At 39.3% G+C, this 16,561-nt stretch overlaps 1 protein-coding gene across 16 annotated transcripts in view; it reads left to right on the forward strand.

Moving 5' to 3' along the window:
- Positions 1–16,561, forward strand: part of SLC44A5 (solute carrier family 44 member 5) — a 514,237-nt gene that overhangs the window by 457,000 nt on the left and 40,676 nt on the right. For all 16 annotated transcript variants that reach the window (XR_008548013.2, XM_054684405.2, XM_054684403.2 and 13 more), the window contains 2 exons: positions 8,114–8,198; positions 16,409–16,534. Coding sequence is in view for 15 of the 16 variants with exons in the window: in XM_054684405.2 (XP_054540380.1) it covers positions 8,114–8,198; positions 16,409–16,534 (211 nt within the window). In the remaining variant the exon portion in view is untranslated. The remainder of the gene's footprint in view (positions 1–8,113; positions 8,199–16,408; positions 16,535–16,561) is intronic.

Here is a 16,561-nt window from a genome sequence, read left to right on the forward strand (position 1 = left end):
TGTGTATGCTTTGCGAAATTCTTGTGCTGTGTTTTTCAGCTCCATCAGGTCATTTATGTTCTTCTGTATACTGGTTATTAAAGTTAGCAATTCATCTAACCTTTTCTCAAGGTTCTTAGCTTCCTTGCATTGGGTTAGAACATGCTCCTTTAGCTCAGAGGAGTTTGTCATTACCCATCTTCTGAAGCCTAATTCTGTCAATTTGTCAAACTCATTCTCTGTCCAGTTTTGTTGCCTTGCTGGCGAGGAGTTATGATCCTTTGCAGGAGAAGATGCGTTCTGGTTTTTGGAATTTTCAGCCTTTTTGTGCTGTTTTCCCCCCATCTTCATGGATTTATCTACCTTTGGTCTTTAAAGTCAGTGACCTTTGGCTGGGGTCTCTGAGTAGATGTCCTTTTTGTTGCTGTTGATACTGTTCTTTTCTGTTTGTTAGCTTTCCTTCTAACAGTAAGGCCCCTCTGCTGCAGGTCTGCTGGAGTTTACTGGAGGTCCACTCCAGACCCTGTTTGCCTGGGTGTCACTGGCAGAATCTGCAGAACGGCCAAGATTGCTGCCTGTTCCTTCCTCTGGAAGCTTCGTCCCGGAGGGGCACCTGCCAGATGCCAGCCAGAGCTCTCCTGTATGAGGTGTCTATTGGCGCCTACTGGGAGGTGTCTCCCAGTCAAGATACCCAGGGGTCAGGGACCCACTTGAGAAGGCAGTCTGTCCCTTATTGGAGCTCAAACGCTGTGCTGGGAGATCTGCTGCTCTTTTCAGAGCTGCCAGCAGGGACTTTTAAGTCTGCTGAAGCTGGACCCCCGACTGCCCCTTCCTCCAGGTGCTCTGTCCCAGGGAGTTGGGGGTTTTATCTGTAAGTCCCTGACTGGGGCTGCTGCCTTTTTTTCAGAGATGCCCTGCCCAGAGAAGAGGAAATCTGGAGAGGCAGTCTGGCAGCAGTGGCCTTGCTGAGCTGTGGTGAGCTCCGCCCAGTTCCAACTTCCCAACGACTTTGTTCCCAACGACTTTGTAAAACCACCTACTCAAGCCACAGCAGTGGCAGACACCCCTCCCCTGACCAAGCTCAAGCATCCCAGGTCGAGCTCAGACTGCTGTGCTCAAAGTGAGAGTTTCAAGCCAGTGGATCTTAGCTTTCTGGTCTCCGTGGTTGTGGGAACTGCCAAGCCAGACCACTTGGTTCCCTGGCTTCAGCCCCCTTTCTAGGGGAGTGAACAGTTCTGTCTCACTGGCATTCCAGGCGCCACTGGGGTATGAAAAAAAACTATGACTAGCTTGGTGTCTGCCCAAATGGCCACCCAGTTTTGTGCTGGAAACCCAGGGCCCTGGTGGAGTGGGCCCTGGAGTGAATCTTCTGGTCTGCGCGTTGCGAAGACCGTGGGAAAAGCTCAAAATCTGGGCCAGAGTGCATGATACAGTCCCTAATGGCTATTTCCTTAGGCTAGGAGAGGGAGTTCCCTGACCCCTTATGCTTCCTGGGTGAGGTGACAACCCACCCTGCTTTGGCTCGCCCTCCCTGGGCTACACCCACTGTCCAACTAGTCCCACTGAGATGTACTGGTTACCTCAGTTGGAAATGCAGAAATCACCCTTTTTCTGAGTAGTTCTCGCTGGGAGCTGCAGACCAGAGCTGTTCCTATTCAGCCATCTTGCCAGCCACCTTGCTATTTCTTCTTAGACCTCAGGGAGGGTTGTGAGACCCAGTAGAAGCTTTCTCTTTGGAGCAATGCTGTTATGCAGTCTCCAGGCAATTTCCTATGTTAGTCTCAGTGCCTGAGTGGGTCAAGGGGCTCACCCATGGCTAGAATTGCAGGAGTTTGTGTTGGAAATGTGGACCACTAGGGGTCTCTCACCCTTTTCCTGCATCGGAAAGCCTCTCTAGGTTCCCAGCTGATCCTGGCTGAGCATGCTGCCTCTCTTCACTCTTTTTCCATGCCTTAGCTGTTTCCTGTTCACTTTGGCTGTTGAATTCTGGCATTCTTGCTTAGGTGATCTATTCAAAGTGTGATTATCTACTTGTTATTTTGGTTCTTCTTTGTAGTGCAAGTGGGTACTATATGCCTCTCATCAGCCATTTTGAAGTCCCTCCCTTTTAAGCCTTGCATCCAATTCAGCATCTATGTGAAGCAATAGCAACTTAGTTTTCAATTCACTGACCTCTGACAAAATGGCAAAAGCATCTCACAAATCTCTTTGATTGAACTTACTACCAGTATCCACACACAATTTGTTTAATGTTTAAAATTTGAATCAAAATAATATATGCATGTGAAAACAAACAAAATAGTAATGAAGAGTTTGTAATAAAAGCAATGGTCTCTCATCCTAGGACTCTTCACCCACACTTTCCTTTCACTGGGACAATCTCTTCTCTCTCTGGTTTTAGTTCTTCTGGCAGTTGGTTTTTACAGAACTTTAAATAATAAGCTTATTTTATTTTGTGCTTATTAAGTTTAGATAATATCCACTGACAGTCTGCTATGGGAAATGAAGATTTCTGACTCATATACATTATCTTACTGATCCCCTTCACCCATGTTTGGTAGTTAAACTACTACTTTTGGATTTCCTTGTGGTTACTTTTATGACTTTAAATAGTATGCAATACCTCTACTTCTTGTTCTGCTAACTTTTGTCAGTGTCTCAGCTCATCTTTATGTAAGAGGATATTATCACCCCTACCCTTCTGTCCATCTTTTCGTTCCCTTTCACCTTTTACTTTCTGGAAATACTTTCTATAAATACCATTTTACATGATCAGATTTGTCACCATTTATGTTCAGTTCTGGAACTTCAACAGAATCTTGCATGATGTATTGGTAGGTTGGTTCCAGAATTTGAAAATGATTTTAAAAACTTTTGCTTTGTCATAACTCTACAAACTGTATTCACTGTCAGGCCATTACTTTCTTATTTGTACCATGTCCTTGATATCAAAGCCAAATCTCACACTTCATTAGCAGCATAGGATCATCTCACATTTTAGTTTGCTTCAACATAGTGACTTTCTCGCATAATGTTTTGTTTACCCACAAGGTTTTTCTTGGATAGCCTTCATCAGAACAATGTGCTTTTCTGCCATCTCAATCATACTATTTTTCAGGGGCCCCTTTTCCCTGAAGATCTACCTTGCAGAGCTGCTGTCCTTTTGCTTTACTCAGGACCTGGTAAATTGTAGGCCTATTGCATAGCTTTAATTCTGGGGCTTCTCTACCTTGTTAAATTGTCTTTTTCTAGAGTTATCAGATTTATGAAACAAAAGCACAGAATGCCCAGTTAACTTTTTAATTTCATATAAATAATAATTTTTAGTATAAGTATGTGAATTTATTGTTTCCTATAGCCCAAGGCTGCCTCTCTTTCTGTTGACCCACCTGTTTTCATGCAGAATATTCTCAATTACCTTCCTAAAAAAAGAAAGCATAAGAAGTAAACTTGCTGAGTTCCTATAAATGTCTTCTTTGTCTCTTCATCTTTTCTTTTCTCTTTTTATATTTGATTGATGGTATAGCTATAGAAGTGTAGATTGAAAAACAATTCTTTTCAGAAATGTGAAGACATTGCTCCATCATTTTTGTTATCCAGAATGTCTAATGCCAGTAGAATTCACATACATCATGATAAGTATTTTCCTTTTAGAAAGTACTTAAAATCATTTCTTTATTCTTAGTGTTCTGAAATCTCACAATTTGATAGAGGCCTGTTTAATTCTTTCTTTGAGTCCTTAGTAAGTCCTTTAATCCTGAAGAACTATGACTCTCATCAGCTCTGGACAATTTTCTTCTGTTATTTCTTTGCGATTTTTATCCCTTCCATTTTTTCAGTTGTCTTTCTGGAACTATTGGTCATACCTGGATTCGTCTCAGTGCCTCTCCTTTTTTTCCTTTTATTTTTCATCTCTGACTTTTTGTTCTGTATTTTAGAATTTCTTAATTTTTTCCAGCTCTTCTTTTGATTTTTTTTTATTTTGGCAATTATATTTTAATCTTTATAAGCCTTTCTTGTTCTCCAATTATTCTTTTACAATAACATCACATTTTTATTTTGTGAATAATCTGCTTAAATTTCTCTGAATATATTAGAGGTTTTAAAGTTCCCTCCTATGCCCTTAATTATTTTAATAATTTAATTTTTGTTTGTTTGTTTAGTTTTTCTCTTTTATGTTTTGATTCCTCATATATGCCTGATGCTACATAATTATCTATTACTAAAGAAAAAAGGACTGGGTGGTTTGGGTGGATTTGCTTTGCTGCTGTGTTAGTCGGTCATCTTACCAAGGAGGCCTCTGCACCATGTGGGGTGACAGGGCTGTGTTGACTGTCATATTCCATTACAGCATGAATTGGTGGAAAGCTGGATGTCAGGCACTGGCTTTCAAAACGCCATAAAACAAGCTTGTGCAACCCACAGGTCATGGGCTCCACGTGGCCCAGCATGGCATTCAGTGCAGCCCAACACAAAATCATAAACTTTATTAAAACATTATGAGATTTTTTTTGCAATTTTAGTTTTAGCTCATCAGCTATTTTCTGGATGCTGGTATTCTAAGCATAGAGGTCTGGGAGAAACACAGCGGTTCTGATTTGCACTGAAAATCTGTAAAGAAACTTTCAATTAATCTCTCTGCTTTGGCTACATTTCTCACTTACAACTCAGTCTAGCATGTTTCATGATTTCTAACAGGCAAATTCTGTCCTACCCTCCCTGTACCCCTGTATGTGCATTCATTGTTCAGCACACTTCAATATGCATCCCATATTCCAAATATTGCTGAACTCTCCTGTAAAATTGTGATCAAATCACATCCTCCACATTCTTAGCTTGTGTGGCGAGGTTTATTCATTTATTGGTACTTTTATTATTTTATTCCAATGAGTCTCAGGAAAGAAGAGAGATAGGCTTAAGTGCCTGATACATCACCTGGAACTAGTAGTTTGCTATTGTTTCTATTTTGTTTCTTGGTGGAAATATAATTTAAGTTAAATTATGAGTTACTTCCTCAATTACTTCCACAGAATTGCTCAGCTGCAACCACCACCATCTACTTTGCACCTAAAAAATCTGAGGTCCGGCCGGGTGCGCTGGCACACGCCTGTAATCCCAGCACTTTGGGAGGCCGATGCAGGCAGATCACCTGAGGTCAGGAGTTCGAGACCAGCCTGGCCAACATGCCGAAACCACGTCTCCAGTAAAAGGACAAAAATTAGCCAGGCGTGGTGGTAGGTGCCTGTAATCCCATCTACTCAGAAGGCTGAGGCAGGAGAATTGCTTGAACCCTGGAGGCAGAGGTTGCAGTGAGCGGAGATTGCGCCACTGCACTCCAGCCTGGGCGACAAGAGTGAGAAACCATCTAAAAAAAAAAAAAAGTTGTGGTCCCCTGAAATTTGAGAATATCAGTGACTGTGATAGAATGACTATAGATTTGTGCTGAAGTACTAAGGATGATTCTAAGACTTACTTGAAAAAACTTTGAGATAAATATTTTCAAAAACTTATTATGGAATTGGTCTCATTCATTCCAAAACATCTGATAAGTGTCTAGAGTGGGCCAAGTATGAGGTTAAGTTCTGGCAAGGTAGGATGTAAAGATGAATAAGGTATAAACCTTACCCTTGAGGATAATATAATCTGGTGAATAACTTGAGTTTACATAGCAGTTTGCAGTTTATAAATCAATTTTACCTATGGCAAACTCTTGGCACTTACTGATTTACCATTCACAGTTTTAAATACTCCCAAGGGACCCCAGTGATCCAAGATATGTATAATTTATTCATTTGCTCAAGTACAAATTTGAATTACATGCACTGTGAGACTGTGTGGATGATGTAGTTGACTGGGTGGTGAAACAACCAAGCTAGCACTTGTAGATCTCAAAGTAGTAGCCTTGTACATATTGTGTATTAATTTATGAACAGCTTCTTCAGCCATTTGAATTTAGTGGAATACAAACATAGAATGGGTTTATTTTTCTCATATCATTGCCTTTAAAAATGCTTTTTCAGATTTCCCTTCTCACTTTGATATTTCGGGCAGATTACACAGTTTTCAGACACTTTCTGTTGTTAAAAGTTCAATGTAGTCCAATTTAAGATTTCAGTTTCATTTCTTCCAATCCCCAAGCTCAGGTTTGACTCTGCCAAAGAACTTGGAGTGAGAGAGAGGGCCTGGCCTGCTATTACTTGTCTCCTCTCTTCCTTTCTGGTTCTAGCTTATTCATTATGCTGTGAGGGATGGAAAGAGAAGAAAAGGGACGATGTGTGTTACTTTCCTAGCTACTGCCCCTTCTTACTAAAGAAAAAGCAACTGGAATATTTCTGTGGACTTACTTTGCTGTTGTTGTTGTCACTGTGGCTCGGACATAACTGACCAGCCATCAACACTCACTGGGGCGGGCATCCAAGGGCTGGCTCTCTCATGGGGTGCAGGTGGACATTTTCTGGGGGAGTCCTCACTGAATAGTTCTTTCATGTAAGTGATCAGCTTTGGTTTGCCCTCCTCCAAACCCTTTCAGCTCCATCCCTGGTGATTCACCTCCACAGTCTCTTAATGTCAGGTGAGGTACCACCAGGGAGGCTCAAGTCCATTTATTGACTCCATATCCTATTATGATGGGCTGTTTTACTGCTGCCCTCTTTCTGCCTCATTGACTTTTTTTCAATTCTCTTGTGGTCTCTTTGGGTCTCATTTCTCCCTGCTCAAATGGGCATGGAAGGCTGACTAGCAGGTCTGCCACATAAGAGACGTTCAATTGAAAAATGAGATGTTGGTCTACCCCTCTTACTGCACCTTCAGTCTCTATGAGAGATTCTCTTAGAACCCTCTATAACTTGGAATTTGGAAGAAACAACTAGTCCTCTCCTCAGTGAGGATGGTAGGGAAAGTTCTATTAACTGCAATCATTGGTTGTATCCTGCCAACTCCACTGTCTCTGATCCATCTCCCTCCCCACAATATTGGCTTATGTAGACAGGTGTAGGAAGCAGGTAGAAGTGATTAAAGGATCTAGCCCCAATTTCTTGTGGAAGACTTTCTTGATCCTTAGATTTGGATCCTACTTACTGATTTTGAGTGGTAGGAAAAATATTGCTCAATAGCCCATTACATTTTGTGCTATGCATGTAGTCACATTAATTTACTGGGGAGTTGACAAAGAGTTAAGAAACATTCTTCCTGAATATTTAGAGCTGTGTTTCTTAAGATATGGTTTACAGAACACTCTCTCTGAATCCACTGGGGAGCTTAGGGGAAAACATACTAATTCCTGGGCCCAGTATCTAGACATTTGGACTCTCAAGGGTTGGGAAAGAGTCGGGAATCAAAATGTTGAACAAACACTTCAGGTTTTACTTGTGCATGCTGAAGTTGGGCAACCACTTGTCTTAAGTCCACTACGCATTATCTTAGGCCCTCCCAACACTCTGTGAAGTAGGTAGGAATAGTATTATCTTCATTTTACTGATGAGAAAATTGAGATTCAAAAGAGAACTGTGGCTTGCTAAATAGCAGAGTAATACACCACTCAAAGCTAATGATAATGAATATCAACCTGCTTCATTACTCTGCCACTGGCTATAATTTTCAGCAGAGAGAAAGTATCACTTAATTCATTTATGTTTTTTCAGATTACCAAAGTAATGTATATTTATTTTGTGAAATCCATAAAAGCACAAAAAATAAACTAAGCAATATAATCCCAACATTCAGATGTAATAATGTTTCTTCATGTTATACTTGTTTTTAATAAAATTAAAATCAAACCATATGTTAATACTCTTTAGTAACCTGCTTCCTAAAATTGACATATTGTAAATTTCACCATCCATTAAATTTGTTCTTTAGCATTATTTTCAATGGCAATGTAATGTTCTACCTTATGGGTATACAAATCTATTTAAGCAATCTTCTGTTGATGGATAGTTTGATTGTTTCAACATTTTACTATTAAAAAAAAGATACTTTAAAGGTTAGGTACCTAAGGGGGAGGGAGAATATATTTCAGCCATCTATAGATAATGAAACGAATTTTTAAAGGTTATTTATCAAAAGTGTTCAGGGTCTGAAATGATATGGAACATTTCCATGGTCACTAAAAAGACTGTGTTTTCTTTCTTAACAGGAACAAGACCATTTTGTTTTACTTTAACCTGTTACGCTGTACCAGTCCCTCCGTGTTGCTAAACCTACAGTGCCCTACCACACAGGTAAGGCAAAAGGTGCCTCACTGGTAGTGTCAGCCATTCTGAACATTCTTGGATAAAAGAATTGAGAAATTCCATTTGAGTTCTCTCTGTGTGTGTATGGGCAGGGGGTTCATTATGAATTTCTAGAAGATGGGAAGATATAAGTATGAGCTTATATTAGTTTATATACAATCAAAACTACGCAGAAATTAATCATTTTAGAATCACTTAGGAAGCTCAATGATTGTCTTGTCCAACCACTTACTTTTATAAATAAATATGTGCAGCCCAGAGAAATGGAGTTTTTATCAAGATCAACATTGTATTAGGAAAAGTAAAGCTAGCTACTGTAACTAACAAACCAAGTTTTTCAGTGACTTCACACAATAACATTAATTTTTTGACCATATAACAGTAAAAGGCAGGTGTCTGTGGTCAGTAGGTACTCTCCTCTAGGCCCCTTCCATCTTAAGGGTGGCTTAAGCACTTAAGGGTGGCTCTGCTATTCCTTAAATCCTCCCCATCATCTGCATCCAGCAATGAAAAGGACACAGTGAGGATGAATAAAACACTCCTGCTCTTAAAAGCCTTGGATAAGAAGCTTCACACATTGCATTTCCACTCATATGCCACAGACACAAACTGGTTATAAGTGGTCGCATCCCTCAAAGACCTAAAGACAGAAATACCATTTGACCCAGCAATCCCATTATTGGGTATATACCCAAGGGAATATAAATCATTCTACTAAAAAGATGCATGCACATGTATGTTCACTGCAGCACTATTCACAATAGCAAAGATATGGAATCAATCTAAATGCCCATCAATGATAGATTGGATAAAGAAAATGTGGTAAATATACACCATGGAATACTATGCAGCCATAAAAAAAGAACAAGGTCACGTCCCTTACAGAGACATGGATGGAGCTGGAGGTCATTATCCTTAGAAAACTAAAACAGGAACAGAAAACCAAATGCCACATGTTCTTACTTATAAGTGACAGCTAAATGATGAGAACATATGGACACAAAGAGGGGAACAACAGACATGGGGGCCTATCAGAAGGTGAAAGGTGGGAGGAGAAAGAAGATCAGGGAAAATAACTAATGGATACTAAGCTTAATACTTGGGTAATGAAATAATCTGTTCAACAAAACTCCATGACACAAGTTTACCTATGTAACAAACCTGCACATGTACCTCTGAACTTAAAATAAAAGTTTTTAAAAAAGAAATTTATATGTTTCTAATCCCACAAAAAAATAGGTCACACCCAGATTCAAGGAGAAAGGAATTGAGCAATGTAGCTATGAGCTGAGCTGCCTTTTCTATACCATGGAACAAATGGAAGAAGAGACACAAACCTCAATGAATAGTTAAGCGTGTCTTCTATAGTCTACCTCTCTGGCCTCCAGAACACCCTTCTTCTTCCCAAAGGAGAACCCAGAATCACATGTAGTACTGTTTTTAACTCAAAGTCCAGAATCTATAGATGATGTATAGTTCTCTTTATCAAGTCTTGACACTACATGTACAATGGTAACGTGGACAGAAAAAATAGAATTACAAACTCTCATTTAGAAAAGGAGTGATAAATACACAGCAGTTTCTGGATTGTGGCAATGGAGAATAGTCTTTTATTTCACCTGGATTGTGTTCTCTGAGAAGATTTCCCTGTCCATTGCTTCCTATAGCCATTTGCTTGGCCACCTGGGAGGTGATTTTCTGTCCTTTAGCCTCCAGGCCACACCATTGCTGAGCAGTGGAAAGTGTGCTGTCTTGGGGCCCATATTGCTTTGAAGCTCACTTCCAGTTGTGCAAGTTTCATATCACAAATATTATTTTAACAGTGAAAGGCTTTTTAAGGCTACCTCATGATTTTTTCTAGCATTACAGTTACTTCAGAAACTTAATAGACTTCTGACTTTTTTGCTTCTTCTTGGTTCCATGTGCCGGTAACTATACCCAAAGCTAGTCCCTAGGATTAGTTTGTAAATCTGCTTTATTTTTTTGCTTCCTCATCTCCCTCAAAGACTTTTGAAATCTTACTTCTGCTGAGACTAAAGCCCACTTGGGATGTTGGTATCTTAGTTCTGTGACCACTTCTACCCACTTCCCCAAGGGCAAACCCTTGACCTTTCCAGTATTAATAATTGCTACCCTTTGTAATCTCAATTTCTCTGATCATCTTGATTCCTCTGACACTGCAACTCCAATAATTCTTTTACCTTACTGGGACCTGCAAACCACTGATCCTAACCCATCCAAAGTATCGCTCAGCTCCCTCAGGTTTGCATCTCTCTCCTTACCTGACTTAGATTCCACAGTCTCTCAGTGAAATCACTCCTGTATAAACATTCTCAATTCCATTGTCCCCTTTCACTTAGTTGTAAGTCCCTGGCAAAACCTGACTATAAAGGTAGCTTTCAGCCTACTCCATGCCTGAATCCAGGCAGCTGTGTGTTCTTGGAGAAAAACATACAAGAGCCATTTAAATTCAGGACCTAACTTCAAGTGGGCTGTTAATGCTGTCTCTCAACCATACTACAGACCCTTGTCCATTCTATAGCCTACTGCTATAGAATTTCACACCTTTTCTTCTCACCTGGAACTTCCAAGATCTCTTTCCCAATCTCCATGCCAGCTTCTAACTTTGCTTCCTGTCTCACGGAGCAAGTATAAGCATTCAGAAGACAACTTTTAAAATCTCCCTCTCTGACATCCATTTGCCTACCTATCTTCGTCTATGTCATATACTCATTCTGCCTTCCCTCTAATTCCCCATGGGTGAACTGCCTGTGCTTCTAAGACCAGCCCATCCATTTGTGCATTAAATCTCATCCTCTTGCATAATTAAGCACATCACTTTGAAATGTTGTTTTTTTATCATTTTTTCCTTCTCTACTAAATTATCTCCATCAATATACAAAGCTATGGCTTGATCATTCATCCTCTTCAAGTATTTCTGCAAATGTTACCTTCTTAGTAAGGCTTCCTTGAATACTTATTCAAAACTATAATTCCACCCAGCCATTCCTCTCTGTCTCTAGTATCCTTTCTATCCTTATTTACTTACCATCTTATACCATCTATTCATTACCACTTATTACCATCTTACAACAAACATTTTACTTATCTGTCATTTGGTTCCTGTCTCACCCTACTAGAAGACAAATTGCTTAAGGACAAGGATTTTTATCTGTTTTGTTCACTACTGTTATTTCTTTCATCTTAAAAAATTTTTCCCTTGATCCCACATCCCCCTCCAGCTACTGGTCTATATCTCTGTGCCTTTTTTATTTTTTTTCAAAACTCCTCAAAAGAATAGTCCACATTTATCTATCTAAATCCTTTCCTCTCACTCTCATCCAAGCTTTTATCCCTACTTCAATTTCCCCTAAACAATACCATCGACCTCAACATTATTAAGCTAATGGTTAGTATTAAATCCACATTTACTTGATCTAACAACAGTATTTAATCAATCCCACCTCCTTAAAATACCTTTTTCACCTGGCTTCCAGGGCACAACATTCTTCTATATTTCCTCCCAACTGTCTGTCTATTCCCTATCCGTCTCCTTTGATGAGTTATCTTAATCTTTCTAACATCTTTTAAACACTGTATTTCCCTCCCACAAGAAGCTTGGTCCTTTTCTAAGTCTGTATTTACTTTTTTGATGATCTCACTTAGTCCATTGGGTTTAACACCATCTACTTACTGACTTCTCAAATTTACATCTCCAAATAAATCTGCTCCTTGAGCTCCAGACCTTTCTATCCAACCACCCATGTGATATTTCTACATGAATATTTGGTTGGCATCTCAAATTTAACATGTCCACAACTGAATTCCTAATCTCTGACTTTATCCCTAAAATTGTTCCCCACCCCAATGTATTCCCTGTCTCAATTAATGCCAGCTCCAAATACTTTGATTTCTACCTTATCCTTGATTTCTCTCTCTCTCATACCCATGTTTGAGGTCTCCTTAGGTCTCCCTCCAAAATGTACCCTGAGCCAAACTATTTCTCACCACCTCTTCCCTAGTTCAAGGAGCCATCACCTCTTTTTTAGATTAGTTCAAGGATCTCCTGACTGGTCTTTCTGTTTCCGTCCTTGCCCCCTTATCCTTTGCAGTCTCTTTTCCACCCAGTAACCACTGTGGTCCTGTTAAATATAAGTCTGATTATGTCTCTTCTTTGCTTAAATGCCCCAATAGCTTCCCAAGTTACTTATATGAAAAGCCAAGGTCCTAACAATGACCTGTAAGATCCTTCACTGTCTGACCCACTCTCTGACCACATATCCTATTCTACTCCCTTTTCTCACTACACTTGGGTCACACTGGCCATTTGTTGTATTAATACTTGAAAGGATCCAGGAACTCTCCTGCCTTAGAGACTTAGACTTTGCTGTTCTCCCTACCTAGAGAATTATTTCTCCAGATGACTGTATGTCTTGATTGCTCATCCTGTCCAAGAATTTCTGCAAATGGTACCTTCTTAGTGAGGCTTCTTTGACTACCTCTTCAAAATTAGAATCCCACCCAGCCACTCCTTTCTCTCTCTGTAGCCTCCTTTCCAGCCTTATTTATTTATCATCGTATACCATCTTATTTACTACTATTTATTACCATCTTATGACAAACATTTTACTTATTTATTATTTCTTATATGTCTCCCACTACCACTACTGGAAGACAAATTGCTTGAGGGCAAGGATTTTTATGTGTTGTTCACTACTATTTCTGTCCTCAGTGCCTGGAACAGGCTCAGAGTAGGGGATCAGTAAATATTTATTAAATGAATGAACAAATGACTGAATGAATGAGAGAATGAATATCTTCCTACTTCTAGTTAAGAATTTTTCCACTGTACTCTACAAATCTATCATTCCTATGATAAAACAAAATATACTTGCATATTATGCTTTTTTCTTGTTTCATAAATGAGTTACTAGATCATCTTTTCTTCATAACAAATGTGGTGTTTTAACCTTCAATGTAATTCACTCTCCCAGCCACCAAATTCCAATTTGTAACTGAGTGTTAAGCCTATCTGAATTAAAGATAGAAATGGTAATACAGAGCTTTATGCAAAGTGCCCTTTGTGGTGCACAGAGAATCAGAACTGAGTCAGAATTAGCTCATTATTAGCTGAGTCATTATTGACTGCTAATAATGAAGACTTGCATTTAGTCTTCCAGACAGTGGTGCATCTACTGATCTGAGGCATATTTCTATGCACGATGTTTTTGTTAACTGCTGGCATGGTCCAGACATGTGTCACAAGCACTTAAAGGACAGACTGTGATCAATTAGAACATCCAATCTCAATGTGACCTTCATTTTGGCTAATTATATGTTGATTACTACTAATCTGCACCCTATTTGAAGTGAACAAATTGGTCTGATAGAAGGAGAAAGTAAAGTGCAGTTGTATTGTTTTTTAACAGCTCATTTGTGTCTAGAATGAGATTTGATGTGATTCTCCTTAACAAACTATGTTTTACTATTTTAATTACTTTCTTTTATGTGTTGCATACACAGCAGTTTTCTATGTGCAGTATACATTGTTTGTGTGTGCTTTATAAATACAGAATCATCATGGTCTCAATTCAGAAGTACCTACCATCATTTAAAGCCTGTGAAAGCATTAGTTCTTTCAGTACTCACTTTTATAAATCCATTTAAGTGTATTCAATGGAAGTAGTTCAGTTGTCTTTCAAAGTTACATGAGTCAATTGTTGAAGTCTAAATGTCTGTCAAGTATCTCCTAATATGTTAATGGTTTATTCAGCTTGGCTCCAATCAGAATGAACTTTTGACATTTGCATTGATAATCATCTTAACTTTCTAAAAGATGTGGGTGTGTTGCATGCTGTGAATGTCCCTAAACTGTTCTTCAGCTTTCTTAGAAAGATACCTATGAAGCCACTAATATTTTCTCTGAAGGTACATGAATATGCAAATGTCATTGTGTGTGTGCATGCACATGTGTGGATGAGAGACTAAGAAAGAGGAAATACATGTGGAGGTGTAGATGTGGAGATGAGTTGTTTGCTCTGCCAAAATTTCTAGAGGGAATTGAACTGCTATTGCTTCAAGAAAATATTAACTGTGAGATTTGAGGCCTATACATTTCGTTATTCTCCTGCTAACTTACCTGTAGGGTCCACACCAAATGCCTTTGTGTACAGCAGGTATATAACCCAAAAGATGGAAAGGAGATGTCAGCTAAGCAGCAGTGTTTTTACCTAACTGCCAGTGGGTTGAGCTACAAGTTGGCCAATGAGAATAATTACCAGAGTAGGGAGATGGAGCAAGTCAGGGCTGAGAAAGATTTCAGAAGGAGGAACTAAAGGTGATGGAGAGACTTGAAAGGGCTAGCTGCAGTTCACGTGGCTTCATCTGACTTTTGTTTTTTATTGTAAAAAAAAAGCAAAACCAATAGAGTGTATCTCCTCTGATTCTGCCTTCCCTCTGTGGAGTTACTAATTGGATTTCAGTCACTCTATGGTGGCTTCGTGAACTAGCATGGTGATCTGGCTTGGCACTGATAGGCCCCCAAAGTTTATTAATGTAAAATAATTGCAAAGATGACCTCTCTGTCCACATTTAGATGGTATTGGTAAAAGACCATAATGATGATTGATTGTGCCAAATAGCCTTGATTTGTTAGTTTCTTATGGTGATAAAACCCCAGTTACATTTTGAGAATTGTGTTTGAGAATTCACGGACACTAATAATTATTAGTGGCATAAGTGTTCAATATTCAGAGAATTTTAAATCATCATTTTATTCATATTTAGGAAAGGAAGGAAGATTTTAACCCTGAATATGCATTCACTACACAGGCAATATTAATCTTAAATTATACTGTAAAATCATAAAGTGTTTTATTAAAAGTCCATCTCTGTCGTGTGGTAGTGATCACACAAACACATGTCTGATAAAATGGCATAGAACTACACACATACACAGGCACACATAAACAAGTGAATATAAAACTGGTGAGCTCTGAGTAAGGTTAGTGGCTTCTAACTGTCTTACTCTGCTTAGTGTTGCTACAAAAGGAATACCCGAGGCTGGGTAATTTATAAAGAAAAGAGGTTTGTTTGCTTATGGTTCTGCAGGCTGTACAAGAAACATGGAGCCAGCATTGCTTCTGTTGAGGGCTTCAGCTTTCTGCTTTCCACTCATACCAGAAGGCAAAGAGGAGCTGGCATGTGCAGAAATTACATGGCTAGTGAGGAAGCAAGAGAGAGGATGAGGGAGGTGCCAGGCTCTTTCTAACAACCAACTCTTGAGGGAATTAATAGATTAAGAAGCTACTCATCATCACAAGAACAAGGAGGATCTGCCCTCATGAACCCCCCATTAACAGGACAGATGCTTCCCTGAACTATAAGAACAGGGTGCTGCTGCATCTATGAACCCAAACACCTCCCATTAGGCCCCATCTCCAACACTGGGGATCAAATTTCAACATGAGGTATGTGGGGACAAATAACCAAACGATACCAGTAACAATATTAATTTCCTGCTTATGATATTGTGTTATGGTTATGCAAGTTCTTACCATTGAGGAAAACAGAGTGAAAGGTATGTGAAATCCCTATTATTCCTCACAACTACATGTTAATTTACAATTATCTCAAAATCAAAAATTAAAAATAAGTCTATCACTGTATGGTATCTTGTTTTAACATAACATCAGTATCAAAGAGCAAAGAATAGAGATTGGTAACTAGTACATGAAATTTCATTTTTTACAATAAGACTAGAAAATTGATTTAGACCAGGTGCAGTGGCTTACACCTGTAATCCTAGCACTTTGGGAGGCTGAGATGGGTGGATCACTTGAGCTCAGGAGTTTGAGACCAGCCTGGGGAACATGGCAAAACCCCGACTCTGCAAAAAATACAAAAATTAGCTGGGCATGGTGGTGTTTGCCTGTAGTCTCAGCTACTCAAAGGGCTGAAGTGGGAGGACACTTGAGCCCAGGAAGGTTGAGGCTGCAGTGAGCCATGGTCATGCCACTGTCTCTAAAAAAATAAAAAAGAAAGAAAAAGAGAGAGAGCAAGGAAATTGATTTAGGTTTCTTAGATGGAAAACAGTGCATTGCTTTTTGTTATGGTGGATAATTTAGAAGTCTAGCTTTATAGGTAGTTCCTGGGTTTGTTCAACTCAGTTCAGTTCTCATCACTTTGTTCGTTCACAGATCTGTGTCTCCAAGTGCCCAGAAAAATTTTTAACCTATGTGGAAATGCAACTTTTGTACACAAAAGACAAAAGCTACTGGGAAGACTACCGTCAGTTCTGTAAGACCACTGCTACGCCTGTGAAGGTATGTGTGTTTAGGCTTAAAGCAAGA

The sequence above is a fragment of the Pan troglodytes genome, chromosome 1 (assembly GCF_028858775.2).
Source record: "Pan troglodytes isolate AG18354 chromosome 1, NHGRI_mPanTro3-v2.0_pri, whole genome shotgun sequence".
NCBI lineage: Eukaryota > Metazoa > Chordata > Mammalia > Primates > Hominidae > Pan > Pan troglodytes.